This window comes from Lampetra planeri, chromosome 61, assembly GCF_965212315.1.
Source record: "Lampetra planeri chromosome 61, kcLamPlan1.2.h2, whole genome shotgun sequence".
Taxonomy (NCBI): Eukaryota; Metazoa; Chordata; class Hyperoartia; order Petromyzontiformes; family Petromyzontidae; genus Lampetra; species Lampetra planeri.
In genome coordinates, this window is record NC_136167.1 from 919,956 (window position 1) to 943,409 (window position 23,454).

The window sequence follows — 23,454 nt, forward strand, 5'->3', positions numbered from 1 at the left end:
GCTGCTGTGCTGTGGGGGGTTGTGCCAGCGTGCGGAACGCAGGCACCGGTTGCTTGCCTGGCACGGGAGCTGCGGGTTCACAGAGGCACACACACGTACACACACACAGACACACGCACACACAGACACACACACACACAGACACACAGACACACACATAAGCACACACAGACACACAGACACACGCACACACACACACACACGCACACACGCACACACACACACACGCACACACACACACACACGCACACACACACACACGCACACACACACACACACGCACACACACACACAGACACACAGACACACACACACGCACACACACACACAGACACACACACAGACACACACACAGACACACACAGACACACACACAGACACACACACACAGACACACGCACACACACAGACACACAGACACACACACACATACGCACACACACACACACAGACACACACACACAGACACACACACACGCACACAGACACACACACACATACGCACACACACACACAGACACACACAGAGACACACGCACACACACAGACACACACACACGCACACAGACACACACACACACACGCACACAGACACACACACACACGCGCACACACAAACGCGCAGCGGACAGAGTCCCACCGTGAGGCTGAGCAGGCCGCTGGGGGCAAGTGCTGTTCATGAAGCGGGGGGCCCATTGAGGCCGTCACGGCACACGGGGGGAAGGGGGGGGGGGCCCAGTAGTGGGTGGTGAGCGAGTGTCGAGTGAGTGGTGAGTGAGTGGTGAGTGAGTGAGTGGTGAGCGAGTGGTAAGGAGCGAGTGGCGAGTAGTGAGCGAGTGGCGAGCGAGTGGCGAGTGAGTGGTGAGCGAGTGGTAAGGAGCGAGTGGTAAGGAGTGAGTGGCGAGTGTCGAGTGAGTGGTGAGCGAGTGGTGAGCAAGCAGTGAGCTAGTGAGTGAGTGGCAGTAGCGAGTGAGTGGTGAGTGAGTGGTGAGGAGCGAGTGGTGAGGAGTACCGGCCGTGGTGGGCGTGCTGGTGGGGACGGCGCGTGGCTGTGGTGAGGGTGTGCGCACAGCCCCACCGGGAGTGCCAACGGCAAGGCCTCCATCCTGTGCCGTCCACGGGAGACAAACACGCACAGGTGTACAGGTGAGTGTACAGGTGAGTGTACAGGTGTGTGTACAGGTGTGTGTACAGGTGAGTGTGCAGATGTGTGTACAGGTGTGTGTACAGGTGAGTGGCTAGGTGAGTGTACAGGTGAGTGTGCAGGTGTGTGTACAGGTGTGTGTACAGGTGAGTGGCTAGGTGAGTGTACAGGTGTGTGTACAGGTGAGTGGCTAGGTGAGTGGCTAGGTGAGTGTACAGGTGTGTGTACAGGTGAGTGTCTAGGTGAGTGTACAGGTGAGTGTGCAGGTGAGTGCCACCTCGTGCTCCGAGTCGCTGGTGTCCCCCTGAGCGGGGGTGGCGCCACCGCCCATGGGCAGCAGCGGCTGCCCCATTCGCGCCATCCGGGAGATGAGCTTCGCCCTCACCGAGTCCGGCTGACTCTGCACCCGCAGGCAAAGACAAAAGTTACCCACCCCGCCATGTAGCCTGCGCGGAGCCGTTGGGGCAAGTGCCGGCACAGCCCGCCGGATTGGTGGCGGGTTGTGCCGGGAGACGCGCTCCGAAAGATTTGGCACGTTCGAAAATTGCCCGGCGATTTCACGCGTCGACCGAGCAGCAGCAGCAGCAGCGGCGGCAGCGATCGCCGCCCACTAACGGCTACCCTGGCCCTAGCGAGGTCTCTCCCGGGTTTAACAAATAGAACCTCACCCATCTCACTCACTAGCTCACCCACACACCCACCCACCAACCCACGCATTCACCCACCCACCAACCCACGCATTCACCCATCCACCCACCCACCCATTCACTCACTCACCCAGCCACCCACCCACTCACTCACCCATTCACCCACCCACCCATTCACCCACCCACCCATTCACTCACCCACCCACCCATTCACTCACCCACCTATTCACTCACCCACCCACCAATTCACCCACCCACCCATTAACTCACTCACCCAACCACCAACCCACCCACAAATTCACCCACCCATTCACCCACCCATTCACCCACCCATTCACCCACCCATTCACCCTCCCACCCATTCACTCACCCACCCACCCATTCACCTACCTACCCACTCAGCTCACCCACCCACCCATTCACCCACCCAACTACCCACCCACCCACCCCTCTCACAAGCCGAGACTCCTACCCGGGCCGTGTTGCGTGCCCACCAGGTCACACCGAACCCAACGCGACCTCCCCCCCCCCCCCCACGATCCATCAGCACCGCACCGACTGGGCGAGACGACCCCACGGGGGCGTGGGGGTATCACCGACACTCACCGTGAGCTGCTCGGTGAGCGAGTGCGACCGAGACTTGACGGATTCGTCCGACCTGCGGCGACACGCGGAGACCACGCGCTTCCAGCCACGCTCGCCGTAACGTCTCGCCCCCACTGCTCCCCTCCCCCCCACAGACCCACACAGAGACCCATTGACACACACAGAGACCCACGGGCTCACACAGAGACCCACAGACTCACACAGAGACCCACAGACTCACACAGAGACCCACAGACTCACACAGAGACCCACAGACTCACACAGAGACCCACAGACTCACACAGAGACCCATTGACACACACAGAGACCCACGGGCTCACACAGAGACCCACAGACTCACACAGAGACCCACAGACTCACACAGAGACCCACAGACTCACACAGAGACCCACAGACTCACACAGAGACCCACAGACTCACACAGAGACCCATTGACACACACAGAGACCCACGGGCTCACACAGAGACCCACAGACTCACACAGAGACCCACAGACTCACACAGAGACCCACAGACTCACACAGAGACCCACAGACTCACACAGAGACCCACAGACTCACACAGAGACCCATTGACACACACAGAGACCCACGGGCTCACACAGAGACCCACAGACTCACACAGAGACCCACAGACTCACACAGAGACCCACAGACTCACACAGAGACCCACAGACTCACACAGAGACCCACAGACCCACACAGAGACCCATTGACACACACAGAGACCCACGGGCTCACACAGAGACCCACAGACTCACACAGAGACCCACAGACTCACACAGAGACCCACAGACTCACACAGAGACCCACAGACTCACACAGAGACCCACAGACTCACACAGAGACCCATTGACACACACAGAGACCCACGGGCTCACACAGAGACCCACAGACTCACACAGAGACCCACAGACTCACACAGAGACCCACAGACTCACACAGAGACCCACAGACTCACACAGAGACCCACAGACTCACACAGAGACCCATTGACACACACAGAGACCCACGGGCTCACACAGAGACCCACAGACTCACACAGAGACCCACAGACTCACACAGAGACCCACAGACTCACACAGAGACCCACAGACTCACACAGAGACCCACAGACTCACACAGAGACCCATTGACACACACAGAGACCCACGGGCTCACACAGAGACACACAGACTCACATAGAGACCCATAGACACACACAGAGACCCACAGACTCACACAGAGACCCACACACTCACACAGAGACCCACAGACTCACACAGAGCCCCATAGACACACACAGAGACCCACAGACTCACATAGAGACCCACAGACTCACATAGAGACACAGACTCACATAGAGATCCACACAGAGACCCACAGACTCACACAGAGACACAGACTCACACAGAGACACAGACTCACACAGAGATCCACACAGAGACCCACAGACTCACACAGAGACCCACAGACTCGCACAGAGACCCACAGACTCACACAGAGACCCACAGACTCACACAGAGACCCACAGACTCACACAGAGATCCACAGACTCACACAGAGACCCACAGACTCGCACAGAGACCCACAGACTCACACAGAGACCCACAGACTCACACAGAGATCCACAGACTCACACAGAGACACAGACTCACACAGAGACACAGACTCACACAGAGATCCACACAGAGACACACAGACTCACATAGAGACACAGACTCACACAGAGACACAGACTCACACAGAGATCCACACAGAGACCCACAGACTCACACAGAGACCCACAGACTCGCACAGAGACCCACATACTCAGACAGAGACCCACAGACTCACACAGAGATCCACAGACTCACACAGAGACCCACAGACTTGCACAGAGACCCACAGACTCACACAGAGACCCACAGACTCACACAGAGACCCACAGACTCGCACAGAGACCCACAGACTCACACAGAGACCCAGAGACTCACACAGAGACCCACAGACTCGCACAGAGACCCACAGACTCACACCGTCGCCACCGTCACGGTGTTACCCACCCGGGGGGGGGTGGTGGCGTTTGTGGGGCGGTGAGGGTGGGCGGCGCCTCGACCAGGCTGGGCGCGGGCGACGGAGAGTGGCAGTCACGGAGGTCGGTGGCGCCGGCGTCACGGGCAAACCTCACCTGGGAGGGGAGCGCACGGAGAGAGGGGAGAGGCAGGAGAGTTCGTGGAGGGGAGTGGAGTGAGATGAGAGGGGAGAGGCAGGAGAGAGCGTGGAGGGGAGTGGAGTGAGATGAGAGGGGAGAGGCAGGAGAGAGCGTGGAGGGGAGTGGAGTGAGATAAGAGGGGAGAGGCAGGAGAGAGCGTGGAGGGGAGCGCACGGAGAGAGGGGAGAGGCAGGAGAGTTCGTGGAGGGGAGTGGAGTGAGATGAGAGGGGAGAGGCAGGAGAGAGCGTGGAGGGGAGTGGAGTGAGATGAGAGGGGAGAGGCAGGAGAGAGTGTGGAGGGGAGTGGAGTGAGATGAGAGGGGAGAGGCAGGAGAGAGCGTGGAGGGGAGTGGAGTGAGATGAGAGGGGAGAGGCAGGAGAGAGCGTGGAGGGGAGTGGAGTGAGATGAGAGGGGAGAGGCAGGAGAGAGCGTGGAGGGGAGTGGAGTGAGATGAGAGGGGAGAGGCAGGAGAGAGCGTGGAGGGGAGTGGAGTGAGATGAGAGGGGAGAGGCAGGAGAGAGCGTGGAGGGGAGTGGAGTGAGATGAGAGGGGAGAGGCAGGAGAGAGTGTGGAGGGGAGTGGAGTGAGATGAGAGGGGAGAGGCAGGAGAGAGCGTGGAGGGGAGTGGAGTGAGATGAGAGGGGAGAGGCAGGAGAGAGCGTGGAGGGGAGTGGAGTGAGATAAGAGGGGAGAGGCAGGAGAGAGTGTGGAGGGGAGTGGAGTGAGATGAGAGGGGAGAGGCAGGAGAGAGTGTGGAGGGGAGTGGAGTGAGATGAGAGGGGAGAGGCAGGAGAGAGCGTGGAGGGGAGTGGAGTGAGATAAGAGGGGAGAGGCAGGAGAGAGTGTGGAGGGGAGTGAGATGAGAGGGGAGAGGCAGGAGAGAGTGTGGAGGGGAGTGGAGTGAGATGAAAGGGGAGAGGCAGGAGTTGGGTTTGGGGGGTCCGGGGGTCGGGTTCGTGGGGGGAGTGAGTGCGTTGATGCTGGCTCCGTACTCGCTTGATCTCCACGCGGAACGCCAGGGAGCTGTTGGCGGGGATTCGGGGGGGCAAGCCCTGGGCCCCGTATCCCAGGGGGGCCGGCACCAGCAGCAACCGTCGGCCGCCCTTGCCCATTCCCAGCATGCCTTGCTCCCAGCCCTGCGACATCACACAAATAATATATTTGTATTATTTTATTATTTCCCTTCTACGTGACTTTACCGAAAGAACCGAGCATATAAGTTTTATTTTTAAAGATTACAGCTGCCTTCTTTAGAATACATACAAAAAACATTATTGAACTCGTTTGTCGTGAGTCACATTTTTCTTTAGAATTTTAAACGTCGTCTGAAAAGTTATTCAGATCTTTCCCATGTCCTGCGGCCTATTCAGGGCCTTCTGTCGTCCCACACGAAATCCCGCACAGAATTTGCTTTAGTAGTAGGTTTTTACCCTTTATACTGGTACAAAACTGACACCTTTATACAAGGCATCATGTTTGCAATAACCGCAACACAAGCAGTCAAAATGCAAACAAAAAGAAACAACTCTGATAATGGTAATGATATGCACTGTCCTTGAAGTTGATTGGTACCGGTTTAAAGGGTAAAAACCTACTACTATATTTTGCCACTGGTAAAGGAGGTCTCATAGAATTTGCTTTCATCAACGGGTGAAGTTATTTTCACGTCATTATTAAAAGTAAAAACTCATTTCGCATTTTTACCTTAATCACTTTTCCTTTGCCCAGTTTCAGCCGCATCATTTTCTCCTTCCCGACGTTACTGTCAAACACCTGCACACACACACACAGACAAAGGCCCCCCGTGTAGCCTTGAACAAACTGCTGGGCCAAGTGCAGTTAAGCGAGCAGCACCTACGGAAGCCGGCACGGCGCACGAGGGGGTGGGTGGCCAGCACCACGCCCTGCCGCCTTTTCCTCCCCAACGGCGATGTTTACTACACAACGTGCCAGGTACTCATTTGAGGCAGAGCGGACCTAGGGGAGGCCCAGGACCGGTTCAGTTCATCGTCACTGGCGTCAGCCGTGAGCGGGAATCGAACTCGGGTCGCCGGGTTACCTAACCAGCCGCACACACGCGCACTCAGAGTATTTGGCGGCTGCTGTTCAACAATTCCACGCGGTGACGACGACGACGACGACGACGATGGTGATGAGCCACTTGGCCGAGATATCATTTGCCCGCTTCTGGGTAAAATAAAAAAAAATAAAAAATAAATAAAAATTCGCAACAGTTGAAAAGTGTGTTGCGATCACGGCGTGGTGCGCGTCACCTCGCCCAGCGCTCCGCTCGGCTCCAGAATCCAGCCCGTGTACTCCACCTCCAGATTGTCGCCCGCCTCCACGCCCTGACCTTCTCCAAGCCGCAAATCCTGGATCAGGGCCTTGCCGAGCTCCTCCCGGGGGGTGGCCTGCCACTTGGCCAAACACACCTGCAGATAACAAAGACAAATTTCGATTTGAAGCTTTCGTGACTGCAGGGATTCATCTTCTTGGTTCTTTCGGTAAAGTCACGTAGAATGGAAATAATACAATAATAAAATAAAACATAGTAAAATAATAATATAATATATTAAAATAATAAAATAATATAGTATTATTATATAATAAAATAATATAATAATAATATTATATTATTATATTTCGATTTAAAGCTTTCGTGACTGCAGGGATTCATCTTCTTGGTTCTTTCGGTAAAGTCACGTAGAATGGAAATAATACAATAATAAAATAAAACATAGTAAAATAATAATATAATATATTAAAATAATAAAATAATATTATATAAGAAAATTATAATATAATTATATAATATTGTTATATTTCGATTTAAAGCTTTCGTGACTGCAGGGATTCATCTTCTTGGTTCTTTCGGTAAAGTCACGTAGAAGGGAAATAATCAAATAATAAAAATACAACATAATAAAATAATAATATAATAAATTAAAATAATCAATTAATATTGGATAAGAAAATAATAATATCATTATATAATATGTTATATTTCGATTTAAAGCTTTCGTGACTGCAGGGATTCATCTTCTTGGTTCTTTCGGTAAAGTCATGTAGAAGGGAAATAATCAAATAATAAAAATACAACATAATAAAATAATAATATAATAAATAAAAATAATCAATTAATATTGGATAAGAAAATAATAATATCATTATATAATATGTTATATTTCGATTTAAAGCTTTCGTGACTGCAGGGATTCATCTTCTTGGTTCTTTCGGTAAAGTCACGTAGAAGGGAAATAATAAAATAAAACATAATAAAATACAATTCTCACGACGTTTCGGCCACAACGCAAGCAGCCGTCCTCAGGTGAAGAACAGGTCTGTCGGAAAGAAATATACGCTGCCAAGCCTGGTGGTGCCCATTCAGACGCTATCTTTCCGACAGACCTGTTCTCCACCTGAGGACGGCTGCTTGCGTTGTGGCCGAAACGTCGTGAGAATTGTATTTTATTATGTTTGATTTTTATTATTTTATTATTTCCCTTCTACGTGACATTACCGAAAGAACCAAGAAAAAAAGACAAAGATCCCCCGTGTAGCCTTTCAACAGACTGTAGGGGCAAGTGCTGTTAGCAAGCACACGAGGGGGTGGGTGGACAGCGCCACACTGCGGTGGCGATGTTTACTACGCAACGCATCGGGTACGTATTTGAGTCCGAGTTGACCTAGGGGAAACCCAGGACCGGTTCGCAGATAATCGTCACCGGTGTTGGTGGCCGTGAGCGGTGAATCGAACTCGGGTCGCCGGGTTCGTAGCGCAGTGCGCTAACCGCTGCACCACCGCTCCCCGTGGTAAACATGACCACAAAGACAAAGATCCCCCGTATAACCTGAACAGACTGTAGGGGCAAGTGCTGTTAGCGAGTAGCACCGATAAGGCCGGCACTGCACACGAGGGGGTGGGTGGCCAGCACCACGCCCGGCCGCCTTTGTCTCCCTAGTGGCGATGTTTAGTACACACCGCACCAGGTACTCATTTGAGGCCGGGTCGACCTAGGGGAGGCCCAGGACCGGTTCAGATAATCGTCACCGGTGTTGGCCGTGAGCGGTCAATCGAACTCGGGTCGCCGGGTTCGTAGCGCAGTGCGCTAACCGCTGCACCACCGCTCCCCACGTTTTTTTCCCTTCACGTCTACGAACGACGTCGCGCGTTCAGATTATTCCGACTGCCGCTGTCAATCTCCTCGGCGCGACGCTTCCGAAAGCGAGCGGCAAGCCCGACACACGCAAGAGGCGGCGGGCGCGCGCACGGCGAGCGATGCGGCAACAGACCTGGGTGGAGAAGTCCGACGCGACTTGTTCGTTGTCGAACATTATCGACCAGTTCTGGCGCTGGTCGTCGTAGAAACTGGCGTAATTGTTGGCTTGCACCTGCAACACAGCAGAGAAAGATTCCCGCGTGGGTTCAGATCGGTACCTCTTTTTTTTGCTTTCCACTGCCGCAAGCGAGCCGTGCCGCTGACGTCGGTGAATGAGCGGACACACGTGTGGGTGACACGGTGAATGAGCGGACACGCGTGTGGGCGACACGGTGAAGGAGTGGACACGTATGTGGGCGACACGGTGAAGGAGCGGACACGCGTGTGGGCGACACGGTGAATGAGCGGACACGCGTGTGGGCGACACGGTGAATGAGCGGACACGCGTGTGGGTGACATGGTGAATGAGCGGACACGTGCGTGGGCGACGCGGTGAAGGAGCGGACACTGTGAATGAGCGGACACGCGTGTGGGCGACGCGGTGAATGAGCGGCGATGCGCGTGGCGGACGCGGTGAACCGGTGGCAAGTCCTGATCGTGGTCCTGCTTGGCCTCCCGAGCCAGACTCAGACGTCTTGCGGGGCCACGGTTTGGCTCCGGCTGGGTACGGCGGCAATGGCAAGCCACCAGACTTGGCGACTCACGCTTTCGCGAGGCTTACGCTGAATGCGAAGGAGCTGTGGATCCTGGCGCTGGTCACAGTTTTCCTCTGCTGCCCGTACAACAGCAACTTGTACTGCAAGAACAAAAGACAAAGATCCCCCCAGTGTAGCCTCAACGGACTGTCGGGGCAAGTGCTGTTAGCGAGCAGCGCCTATGAAGGCCGGCACGACACACCCACCATCTCACTCATTCACTCACTCGTTCTTTCACTCATTCCCCCACCCGCCCACCATCGCACTCATTCACTCACTCGTTCTTTCACTCATTCCCCCACCCACCCACTCACCATCTCACTCATTCACTCACTCGTTCTTTCACTCATTCCCCCACCCACCCACTCACCGTCTTACTCATTCACTCACTCGTTCTTTCACTCATTCCCCCACCCACCCACTCACCATCTCACTCATTCACTCACTCGTTCTTTCACTCATTCCCCCACCCACCCGCTCACTCTTGCAAATTAGACTCCTATCCTAGCCTCTTGAGTTCTTACCTGGGTCACACAAAATCAACCTGAACTCACTCACTCATCATCATCATCTCACTCGATCACTCAACAACAACTGCCATTCGCCACTAAGTGGCGGTGACATCACCACGACGCTTGTGCCAGGCCATGTGCACCTTGAGGCCACGTGAAGTGTCGAACGCCCGCTGGCAGGAGGTCACGGGGCAGACCCAGGTGCCACAGGTCGATTGACTGAGATGACCGAGACGACTGGCTGATGCACCACCTGTGCCCCCTACTGTGCCAACTTGCTGTGCTTTAGCCACCCGGCGCTCCGCTCGTTGTTGTGAACGTCGCTCCTCCGCCCTCCGTTGTTGTTGGAGGGCGAATGTCTCCAACTACCCAGTAGCGTCCTTCACGAGCCTCCTCCACAGAGGCCGATCTTGACTGCGCTGGTACCAGTCATCGGCAAGTCCACTCAGCTCCACGTTCTCCTGTACCACATCACTCCATCTCTTCTCTATCCCGTGCCGCGCCCATTTAGCCCCCTCGATCCGGCCGAACTATAGCTGTTAAGGCATGCGGTGGCTGGGCATGCGGGCTACATGACCCAGCCAACGCAGTCTTGCCTCACCCACCCACCCACCATCTCACTCATTCTTTCACTCATTCACCCACCCACTCACTCTTGCAAATGAGACTCCTATCATGGTCTCGTGGCTTCTCACCTGGGTCACACAAAATCAACCTGAACTCAATCACTCATCATCATCTCACTCAATAAATCACCCACCCACCCACCATCTCACTCATTCACTCACTCATTCTTTCATTCATTCACCCATCCACTCACTCCTGCAAATGAGACTCCTATCATGGTCTCGTGGCTTCTCGCCTGGGTCACACAAAATCAACCTGAACTCACTCACTCATCATCACCATCTCACTCATCTTTTCACTCGCTCCCCCGACACTCACTCACTCGCTCTTGCAGGCAAGACTCCTGGTCACACAGAATCAACGTGAAACTTGGACGTTACTCACGTCTTTGGCTTCGGGACTGCCCAACAATGCCAGTCCGAGTTTCCCTCGACTTGCGTACTGCCCATTCACACTGGAGAACACAAAGACAAAGATAAAGATCCCCCGTATAGCCTTAACAGACTGTAGGGGCAAGTGCTGTTAGCGAGCACCTATGAAGGCCGGAACAGCACATGAGGGGGTGGGTGGCCAGCACCACGCCCGACCGCCTTTGTCTCCCCCAGTGGCGATGTTTACACACCACACCAGGTACTCATTTGAGGCTGAGTCGACCTAGGGGAGGCCCGGGACCGGTTTAGATAATCGTCACTGGTGTTTGCCGTGAGCGGGAATCGAACCCGGGTCGCCAGGTTTGTAGTGCAGCGCGCTAACCGCTACACTACCGCTCCCATTACTGGGGAGCAGTAGTGTAGAGAACACACAGACACACAGACACAGAGTACACTCAACACCGTCAATGTCATGGCCATATCGGTATCAACGCCGTGAATAATCCGAGGGGGGGGGTGTTCGAGACGCAGAGAGATTTATAATACCCGTGACGAAGGTTTTTAGTGGGTCAGATCGCGTGAATATCTATGTGTCGTTAAACCCTCCACCACCCGACACAGCCAATCAGTAAGATTTGTTCGTTTCCCGGTCCGCTTGTCCCCATAGACTCAACACTGCCCATAGACTCAACACTGCCCATAGACTCAACACTACCCATAGACTAACACTGCCCCATAGACTAACACTGCCCCATAGACTAACACTGCCCATAGACTCAACACTGCCCATAGACTCAACACTACCCATAGACTAACACTGCCCCATAGACTAACACTGCCCATAGACTCAACACTGCCCATAGACTCAACACTGCCCATAGACTCAATACTGCCCATAGACTCAACACTGCCCATAGACTCAACACTACCCATAGACTCAACACTACCCATAGACTCAACACTACCCATAGACTCAACACTGCCCATAGACTCAACACTGCCCATAGACTCAACACTACCCATAGACTCAACACTGCCCATAGACTCAACACTGCCCATAGACTCAACACTGCCCATAGACTCAACACTGCCCATAGACTCAACACTGCCCATAGACTCAACACTGCCCATAGACTCAACACTGCCCATAGACTCAACACTGCCCATAGACTCAACACTGCCCATAGACTCAACACTGCTCATAGACTCAACACTGCCCATAGACTCAACACTGCCCATAGACTCAACACTTCCCATAGACTCAACACTGCCCATAGACTCAACACTACCCATAGACTCAACACTGCCCATAGACTCAACACTGCCCATAGATTCAACACTGCCCATAGACTCAACACTACCCATAGACTCAACACTGCCCATAGACTCAACACTACCCATAGACTCAACACTACCCATAGACTCAACACTACCCATAGACTCAACACTGCCCATAGACTCAACACTGCCCATAGACTCAACACTGCCCATAGACTCAACACTACCCATAGACTCAACACTGCCCATAGACTCAACACTACCCATAGACTCAACACTACCCATAGACTCAACACTGCCCATAGACTCAACACTACCCATAGACTCAACACTGCCCATAGACTCAACACTACCCATAGACTCAACACTGCCCATAGACTCAACACTACCCATAGACTCAACACTACCCATAGACTCAACACTGCCCATAGACTCAACACTACCCATAGACTCAACACTGCCCATAGACTCAACACTACCCATAGACTCAACACTACCCATAGACTCAACACTGCCCATAGACTCAACACTGCCCATAGACTCAACACTGCCCATAGACTCAACACTACCCATAGACTCAACACTGCCCATAGACTCAACACTACCCATAGACTCAACACTACCCATAGACTCAACACTACCCATAGACTCAACACTACCCATAGACTCAATACTGCCCATAGACTCAACACTGCCCATAGACTCAACACTACCCATAGACTCAACACTACCCATAGACTCAACACTACCCATAGACTCAACACTGCCCATAGACTCAACACTGCCCATAGACTCAACACTACCCATAGACTCAACACTGCCCATAGACTCAACACTGCCCATAGACTCAACACTGCCCATAGACTCAACACTGCCCATAGACTCAACACTGCCCATAGACTCAACACTGCCCATAGACTCAACACTGCCCATAGACTCAACACTGCCCATAGACTCAACACTGCTCATAGACTCAACACTGCCCATAGACTCAACACTGCCCATAGACTCAACACTTCCCATAGACTCAACACTGCCCATAGACTCAACACTACCCATAGACTCAACACTGCCCATAGACTCAACACTGCCCATAGATTCAACACTGCCCATAGACTCAACACTACCCATAGACTCAACACTGCCCATAGACTCAACACTACCCATAGACTCAACACTACCCATAGACTCAACACTACCCATAGACTCAACACTGCCCATAGACTCAACACTGCCCATAGACTCAACACTGCCCATAGACTCAACACTACCCATAGACTCAACACTGCCCATAGACTCAACACTACCCATAGACTCAACACTACCCATAGACTCAACACTGCCCATAGACTCAACACTACCCATAGACTCAACACTGCCCATAGACTCAACACTACCCATAGACTCAACACTGCCCATAGACTCAACACTACCCATAGACTCAACACTACCCATAGACTCAACACTGCCCATAGACTCAACACTACCCATAGACTCAACACTGCCCATAGACTCAACACTACCCATAGACTCAACACTACCCATAGACTCAACACTGCCCATAGACTCAACACTGCCCATAGACTCAACACTGCCCATAGACTCAACACTACCCATAGACTCAACACTGCCCATAGACTCAACACTACCCATAGACTCAACACTACCCATAGACTCAACACTACCCATAGACTCAACACTACCCATAGACTCAACACTGCCCATAGACTCAACACTGCCCATAGACTCAACACTGCCCATAGACTCAACACTGCCCATAGACTCAACACTACCCATAGACTCAACACTGCCCATAGACTCAACACTACCCATAGACTCAACACTACCCATAGACTCAACACTGCCCATAGACTCAACACTACCCATAGACTCAACACTACCCATAGACTCAACACTGCCCATAGACTCAACACTACCCATAGACTCAACACTACCCATAGACTCAACACTACCCATAGACTCAACACTGCCCATAGACTAACAGGCAGGTCGCGGTGTGGTGAGTGTGGGTACCTCCCATCTCTTCTGACAGCAGTGGCGTGAGCCAAGCAATTGCAGGGGCTGCGCCTTTACGCACTTTACACGCGTGTACGAGAATAGTGGGGGGGGGGGGGAATCACACGTGACACTCACTACATGTATGTCTGGACGACGGCCGTAGACATCACAGCTGGGACGTCAGGGGCAGGCTTTTGTGATTTTGCTGAGAAAAGATCAACAACAACATTAACAACGCCATCAACAACATCATCAACAACACCATCAACAACAACATCAACAACATCAACAACGCCATCAACAACGCCATCAACAACGCCATCAACAACATCATCAACAACGCCATCAACAACATCATCAACAACATCATCAACAACATCATCAACAACACCATCAACAACACCATCAACATCAACAACATCAACAACAACGCCATCAACAACAACATCATCAACATCATCGACGTCAACATCATCGACGTCAACGTCAACAACACCATCAACAACATCATCAACAACATCATCGACGTCAACATCAACAATGTCAACATCATCAACGTCAACATCATCAACAACATCATCAACGTCAACATCATCAACGTCAACATCGTCATCGTCGGAACGGAATCGGAAGAATTAAACTACGGAGCTAAGGGCCTCACATCACGAGGGAGAGTCTCTGAATTTGAAAATAAATACAAAGACTCACTATTATTGTCGAATGATAAACATCGTGGGTTTACTCTCCAAGGCAACTCTGTGCTGTGCTAGTACCGAACTGGCCACGTTCTGTTCACGTGACGAACCTTTACTAATTGCGTGTGCGTGCGTGCGTGTGTGTGCGTGCGCGTGTGTGTGTGCGTGTGCGTGTGCGTGTGTGTGTGCGTGTACGTGTGTGCGTGCGTGTGCGTGTGTGTGTGCGTGTACGTGTGTGCGTGTGTGCGTGTGTGCGTGTGTGCGTGTACGTGTGTGCGTGTGTGTGTGTGTGCGTGCACGCGCGTGCATGCGTGCGTGTGTGTGCGTGCGTGTGTGTGCGTGTGTGTGCGTGCGTGTGCATGCGTGTGCGTGCGTGCGTGTGCGTGCGTGCGTGCGCGTGCGTGCGTGTGCGTGCGTGTACGTGTGTGTGCGTGTACGTGTGTGCGTGCGTGCGTGCGTGCGCGTGTGCGCGTGCGTGCGTGTGTGTGCGTGCGCGTGTGTGCGTGCGTGTGTGTGCGTGCGTGCGTGTGTGTGTGTGTTTCCAGCTGCTCGGCACGGTACCTGCGCTGGGCTGGCCCTTCCGCGGTTGCTTGGGCGCGTGGAACTGGAAGGGGTTGCCTTGGCCGGACGCGTCGACCCCGCCGAACAGCGAGGCCAGGTTGGATCTGCAGAGGGAAAAAAAAACAAAAAAAATAAAACAAAGATCCCCCAGGTAGCCTTCATCCAACTGTTGGGGCAAGTGCTGTCAGCGAGTAGCAGCACCTACGAATGTCGAGGGGGTGGGTGGCCAGCACCATGCCCGACCGCCTTTGTCTCCCCAGTGGCAATGTTTACACACCGCACAGGGTACTCTTTTGAGGCTGAGTCGACCTAGGGGAGGCCCGGGACCAGTTCAGATAATCGTCACTGGGTGTTGGCCGTGAGCGGGAATCGAACTCGTGTCGCCGGGTTCATAGCGCAGCGTAGCGCTAACCGCTACACCGCCGCTCCCCACAAAGAGAAACAGATACACACCCGCTTTGGATCATCATCATCATCATCGGTAAGTAGAGGATTGATATCGTCCTGGGCCTCCCCAAGTAGACCTAGGGGAGGCCCAGGACCGGTTCGGATGTCCGTCACTGGTGTTGGCCGTGAAAGAGATTCAAACTCGGGTCGCTAAGTACGAATTCGGGTCGCTGGATCTGTAGCACACACCCGCACACATGACATGCGACAACAACAACAACCGCCATTCACCACTAAGTGGCGGTGACGTGACCACGACGCTTGTGCCAGGCCATGTGCACCTTGAGGCCACGTGAAGTGTCGAACGCCCGCTGGCAGGAGGTCACGGGGCAGACCCAGCAGGTGCCACGGGTCGGCTGACCGAGATGACCGAGATGACTGGCTGATGCACCACCTGTGCCCCCCCTACTGTGCCAACTTGCTGTGCTTTAGCCACCCGGCGCACCGCTCGTTGTTGTGAACGCACACACACACACACACGCGGCACACACATGCAGCACACACACACACGCATGGCACACGCGGCACACACGCACGTGGCACGCACTCACGCATGCAGGACTCACACACACACGCAGCACACACACACACACACATGCAGCACACACACACACATGACACACACATGACACACGCATGGCACACACGCACGTGGCACGCACACACACACACGCAGCACTCGCACACGCACGACTCACACGTAGCGGAGAAAGCGCAACAGAGGGCAGGGAATCAACCTCGGTTTTCAATATTATTCTCACTAAAGGATAGTTAGTTAGTTAGTTACGACCATAACCTCCCCATTTCAAGAGACACTGGGGGAGACGTGGGGGGGGGGGGTCCCAGCCAAAAACGCCCCCCCCCGCTCCTCCACCCCACATTCTCCGAAGCCAGCGGATGGCACGAGCGTGAAGAAATTATCGGGCGAATGCCAAGGCCCCTTTTGAGCGAGACAGCCGACGGGACGAAATTAAAAGTCTCGCGAAGCCGAAACGAAAACACAAAGACGGCCTCAAGTGTCCGTGGCACGGGGTGGCGAGGGTTCACGGTGCCTGAGCACGCGTGTGTGTGTGTGTGTGCATGACATGCTGTGTGTGTGTGTGCATGACATGCTGTGTGTGTGTGTGTGCATGACATGCTGTGTGTGTGTGTGTGCATGACATGCTGTGTGTGTGTGTGCATGACATGCTGTGTGTGTGTGTGCATGACATGCTGTGTGTGTGCATGACATGCTGTGTGTGTGTGTGCATGACATGCTGTGTGTGTGTGTGCATGACATGCTGTGTGTGTGTATGACATGCTGTGTGTGTGTATGACATGCTGTGTGTGTGTGTGTGCATGACATGATGTGTGTGTGTGTGCATGAAATGCTGTGTGTGTGTGCATGACATGCTGTGTGTGTGTGCATGACATGCTGTGTGTGTGTGTGCATGACATGCTGTGTGTGTGTGTGCATGACATGCTGTGTGTGTGCATGAAATGCTGTGTGTGTGTGTGCATGAAATGCTGTGTGTGTGCATGACATGCTGTGTGTGTGTGTGTGCATGACATGCTGTGTGTGTGCATGAAATGCTGTGTGTGTGTGCATGAAATGCTGTGTGTGTGCATGACATGCTGTGTGTGTGTGCATGAAATACTGTGTGTGTGCATGAAATGCTGTGTGTATGTGCATGAAATGCTGTGTGTGTGTGCATGCAATGCTGTGTGTGTGTGCATGAAATGCTGTGTCTGTGTGCATGAAATGCTGTGTGTGTGCATGAAATGCTGTGTCTGTGTACATGAAATGCTGTGTCTGTGTGCATGAAATGCTGTGTCTGTGTGCATGAAAGGGCAGTGCGTTGTGCTCCATCAACGGAGGCTCTTTACAAGCCCTCTTGGGCAGGAGGCTGCTGCTGCTACTGCTGTTGCTGCTGCTGCTGTTGCTGCTGCTGCGGCTGCTGCTACTGCCGCTGCTGCTGATGATGCGGCTGCTGCTGCTACGTACGTAATTTTTTTCCTTCCGATCCCGTTCCGACGACGTAGGCGTACACACGTGTACACGTACGTCGGTCATCGGAACTAAATCGGAAGAAGGGAAACTGAACGTTCACAGCGGCGAGATCCAACACAGCCGCAGGCAAGCACAGGTAGCACTGCCTTGCACGTGGGGAGAGGGGGTGTGGGGGGTCTATCGGTCGACCACAACGTTGCTCAGCAGGAGACTTCAACGCCCTTATCAACCAACCCGAAAACCGGATCTTAACACTTAAACTAAACAATTTTTTTTATTTTGCCCGGTGTAAGGATCCATCACTGAGCTAAGATAGCGGTCTGGCTATTACAAGTGGCTTATCATCATCATCGCCACGTGGAAATGTCGAGCAGTAGCCAAATACTCTAAACGCGTGACGTGGAAAATAAAAACCGAAGGACCCGGAGAAAAATCCACGCGACCACGGAGGGAGAGAGACACCGCAAACTCCAAATATACAGCAGCAGGTGTCAGGGTCGGGATCGAACCCACGACCTCCTGTACACCAGGCGAGGTAGTTAACATCTCCTAGCCACCGTGATGATGATGAGAGAGAGAGACACGCAAACTCCAAATATACAGCAACAGGTGTCAGGGTCGGGATCGAACCCACGACCTCCTGTACACCAGGCGAGGTAGTTAACATCTCCTAGACACCGTGATGATGATGAGAGAGACACGCAAACTCTAAATATACAGCAGCAGGCGTCAGGGTCGGGATCGAACCCACGACCTCCTGTGCACCAGGCGAGGTAGTTAACATCTCCTAGCCATGGCATCCTTTTGCCACAAAGACCCTTGGAATGACCCTTAGACCCCTAGCCCCCGGGACTAACCATAGGCACCACGACAATACCGCCAAAGCACCCGGGCACTTTATCGGTTGAATTAACAAAGGAGTGCGGCAAAAGTCCTTTCCGCAGGACACCAAGCCACTCATTAACCGGCCTTCGTTAACTATTGTAAGAATGGTCTGTCGAGACACACGATGGGACATGGAGGCATTTGTTTGACGAGCATCCTGTTAGGTTTTAATCGATTGCCGCTGCTGTGTGATCCCCTATTGAGTACCGTAATGTGCGGGTACGTTTTGTCGTGGGTTGGGATGTTGTCGCCAAAACCAGTTGCACGAGGAACGATGGGACCCGGAGAAAACCATGTGGAACAGGGGGAGATCACACAAACTCCACTCACTCACTCTGTAGAACATGGGGAGATCACACAAACTCCACTCACTCTGTAGAACATGGGGAGATCACACAAACTCCACTCACTCACTCTGTAGAACAGTGGGAGATCACACAAACTCCACTCACTCTGTAGAACATGGGGAGATCACACAAACTCCACTCACTCAACTCTGTAGAACATGGGAAGATCTCACACACTCCACTCACTCACTCTGTGGAACAGGGGGAGATCACACAAACTCCACTCACTCACTCTGTAGAACAGTGGGAGATCACACAAACTCCACTCACTCTGTAGAATATGGGGAGATCACACAAACTCCACTCACTCACTCTGTAGAACAGTGGGAGATCACACAAACTTCACTCACTCTGTAGAAGATGGGGAGATCACACAAACTCCACTCACTCAACTCTGTAGAACATGGGAAGATCTCACACACTCCACTCACTCACTCTGTGGAACAGGGAGAGATCACACAAACTCCACTCACTCTGTAGAACATGGGGAGATCATACAAACTCCACTCACTCTGTAGAACAGGGGGAGATCACACAAACTCCACTCACTCTGTAGAACATGGGGAGATCATACAAACTCCACTCACTCTGTAGAACAGGGGGAGATCACACAAACACCACTCACTCTGTAGAACATGGGGAGATCACACAAACTCCACTCACTCTGTAGAACAGGGGGAGATCATACAAACTCCACTGACTCTGTAGAACAGGGGGAGATCACACAAACTCCACTCACTCTGTAGAACATGGGGAGATCACACAAACTCCACTCACTCACTCTGTAGAACAGGGGGAGATCACACAAACTCCACTCACTCTGTAGAACAGGGGAAGATCATACAAACTCCACTCACTCACTCTGTAGAACAGGGGGAGATCACACAAACTCCACTCACTCACTCTGTAGAACAGGGGGAGATCACACAAACTCCACTCACTCAATCTCACTCTGTAGAACAGGGGGGGATCATACAAACTCCACTCACTCAATCTCACTCTGTAGAACCTGGGGAGATCACACAAACTCCACTCACTCACTCTACAGAACAGGGGGAGATCACACAAACTCCACTCACTCACTCTACAGAACAGGGGGAGATCACACAAACTCCACTCACTCACTTTACAGAACAGGGGGAGATCATACAAACTCCACTCACTCAATCTGTAGAACAGGGGACATCATACAAACTCCACTCACTCACTCTGCAGAACAGGGGAAGATCACACCAACTCCACTCACTCACTCTGTAGAACAGGGGGAGATCACACAAACTCCACTCACTCTGTAGAACATGGGGAGATCACACAAACTCCACTCACTCACTCTGTAGAACATGGGGAGATCACACAAACTCCACTCACTCTGTAGAACATGGGGAGATCACACAAACTCCACTCACTCTGTAGAACAGGGGGAGATCACACAAACTCCACTCACTCTGTAGAACAGGGGGAGATCACACAAACTCCACTCACTCTGTAGAACAGGGGGAGATCACACAAACTCCACTCACTCTGTAGAACAGGGGAAGATCACACAAACTCCACTCACTCTGTAGAACAGGGGGAGATCACACAAACTCCACTCACTCACTCTGTAGAACCTGGGGAGATCACACAAACTCCACTCACTCTGTAGAACAGGGGGAGATCACACAAACTCCACTCACTCACTCTGTAGAACAGGGGGAGATCACACAAACTCCACTCACTCTGTAGAACAGGGGAAGATCACACAAACTCCACTCACTCACTCTGTAGAACAGGGGGAGATTACACAAACTCCACTCACTCACTCTGTAGAACAGGGGGAGATCACACAAACTCCACTCACTCAATCTCACTCTGTAGAACAGGGGGAGATCACACAAACTCCACTCACTCAATCTCACTCTGTAGAACAGGGGGAGATCACACAAACTCCACTCACTCTGTAGAACAGGGGGAGATCACACAAACTCCACTCACTCACTCTGTAGAACAGGGGGAGATCACACAAACTCCACTCTCTCGCTCGAGCCCTGTGCAATCCGCACGTCTGCCGTGTCATCTCGAAGAAGAAGACGAGTGGGATGTAAGTAACAAAAGCAGCAAAAAGCGGAACTAAAACTAACAGCAGCTCACATGAGGAAGCGTGGTGTGTGGTGTGTGTCGCGTTAGCGGGCAGGTCCACGCCCGACCGCCTTTGTCTCTCTCGTAGTCGGGCTCACACACAGCGCCACGTGTTCATTTGAGGCTGAGTCGACCTAGGGGCGATACAAATAATCTCCCGTGTAGCCTCTAACAGGCTGTTCAAGTTCAAGTTCATTTATTAGGTGTAGCCCTGTGAGCCATTCGGCTCTTGAATCGGGTGCAACCGCAACAAACAAAAAACAAAAACATGAACAAGAAACCATCTTAAAGTGACTGAGTGCAAACAGAAAATCCAGGAAAAGACGGCAAAATATTGCAGAAAAAGCACCGTACACCAACGCTGTGTGCAAAAAATCCCAGTGGGATGCAAGTCAAACAACAACCACAAGACAACATAGATTAAGGCCATCAGTCTCTGTACTACAACAAACAAACATGGCTAAACCAATACACTTTTCGAAATCACCAAAATAAAGCCATGAAAGCAATGAAAAAGCAAGTAGTAGCGCCTATGAAGGCTACCGGCACTGTGGCACACGAGGGGGTGGGTGGCCAGCACCACGCCCGGCCGCCTTTGTCTCCCCAGTGGCGATGTTTACACACCGCACCAGGCTACTTATTTGACGCTGAGTCGACCTAGGGGAGGACCGGAACCTAGCTCAGATCATCGTCACTAATGTTGGTTGGCTGTGAGCGGGAATCGAACTCGGGCCGCCGAGTTCGTAGTGCAGCGCTAACCACTACACCCACCGCTCCCCACAAAGACAAAGATCCCCCGTATAGCCTTCCCAGATTGTAGGGGCAAGTGCTGTTAGCGAGCACCACAAAGACAAAAGTCACCCTATAGCCTTAACAGACTGTAGGGGCAAGTGCTGTTAGCGAGCACCACAAAGACAAGTCACCCGTATAGCCTTAACAGACTGTAGGGGCAAGTGCTGTTAGCGAGCAACACAAAGACAAATGTCACCCGTATAGCCTTAACAGACTGTAGGGGCAAGTGCTGTTAGCGAGCACCACAAAGACAAAAGTCACCCTATAGCCTTAACAGACTGTAGGGGCAAGTGCTGTTAGCGAGCACCACAAAGACAAAGATCACCTGTAGAGCCTTAACAGACTGTAGGGGCAAGTGCTGTTAGCGAGCACCACAAAGACAAAGATCCCCGTATAGCCTTAACAGACTGTAGGGGCAAGTGCTGTTAGCGAGCACCACAAAGACAAAGATCCCCCGTGTAGCCTTAACAGACCGTAGGGGCAAGTGCTGTTAGCGAGCACCACACACACGCACGGTGGAAAGTATCGAGTCGTCGCGTTCGCAAGGAGTCTCCTACCCGCTTGGCGCCGTGATGAAGTCTCCGTCATCTTCGTCCCCGCCGCCAAACATCGTCCAACAACACCAACAACAACAACGTCAAAGAAGAAGGCTGTTTGTTGTAAATCCTTAATAATCGTTGTAAAGCCTTCGTGATGATTGCCAAGGGATTTAAACAATTGCTGGGCGGTGGAAAGGAGGGGGGTGGGTTAGGTAGGGGGCTTAATAAAACACTGCCAATTGTAATTAAATCGCTTCTAAGCGTTCGAAAATGTTCCCGTGGGAGAAAGATCGACAGCCCGAGACAAACAGCCCCAGTTACAATGACAATCCCGGAATCAGCTGAGCAGTCAGCTGATGCCGCAAAGCGTTGGATGATTTACGGCCAACACGACAACGTCGTGAAACGCCTCGACTCAGCATGGCCGCCGCCGCTGCCATCGAGGCCACGTGGTGGTGGTGGTCGTCGATGGGGGGAATTGAATTCCATGCCGCGGTCGAGCACCGCGCGATATTCTCACCTGGATCAATGAACTATTCCGCGATTACACTCACACACACACAACCACTAACTCAACCACTCACTCAACCACTAACTCAACCACTCACTCAACCACTCACTCAACCACTCACTCACTCACTCAACCACTCACTAACTCAACCACTCACTCAACCACTCACACAACCACTCACTCAACTGCTCACACAATCAACCACTCATTCAACCACTAACACACTCACTCACACACTCACTCAACCACTCACACTCAACCACTCAATCAACCACTC

General features: G+C 52.6%; 1 protein-coding gene across 4 annotated transcripts in view; it reads right to left on the minus strand.

The window, feature by feature from the left end:
- FKBP15 (FKBP prolyl isomerase family member 15) overlaps window positions 1-23,046 on the minus strand; it is a 25,402-nt gene extending 2,356 nt beyond the window's left edge. For 2 of the 4 annotated variants that reach the window (XM_078619052.1, XM_078619050.1), the window contains exons 1-14: window positions 22,685-23,045; window positions 15,549-15,652; window positions 14,428-14,497; window positions 11,009-11,078; window positions 9,512-9,586; window positions 8,864-8,962; window positions 6,844-7,002; window positions 6,275-6,343; window positions 5,563-5,706; window positions 4,421-4,545; window positions 2,398-2,449; window positions 1,422-1,544; window positions 1,013-1,106; window positions 1-69 (exon numbers count right to left, since the gene is read on the minus strand). The exon at window positions 1-69 is cut by the window's left edge and continues 101 nt beyond it. In XM_078619052.1, the coding sequence (XP_078475178.1) occupies window positions 1-69; window positions 1,013-1,106; window positions 1,422-1,544; window positions 2,398-2,449; window positions 4,421-4,545; window positions 5,563-5,706; window positions 6,275-6,343; window positions 6,844-7,002; window positions 8,864-8,962; window positions 9,512-9,586; window positions 11,009-11,078; window positions 14,428-14,497; window positions 15,549-15,652; window positions 22,685-22,737 (1,306 nt within the window). In that variant the 5' untranslated portion in view covers window positions 22,738-23,045. Of the gene's footprint in view, window positions 70-1,012; window positions 1,107-1,421; window positions 1,545-2,397; window positions 2,450-4,420; window positions 4,546-5,562; window positions 5,707-6,274; window positions 6,344-6,843; window positions 7,003-8,863; window positions 8,963-9,511; window positions 9,587-11,008; window positions 11,079-14,427; window positions 14,498-15,548; window positions 15,653-16,090; window positions 16,172-16,276; window positions 20,677-22,684 lie in introns of those variants that run through there. The other 2 variants (XM_078619053.1, XM_078619054.1) reach the window with 2 other exon arrangements.
- Between the last annotated feature and the right edge of the window lie 408 nt (window positions 23,047-23,454).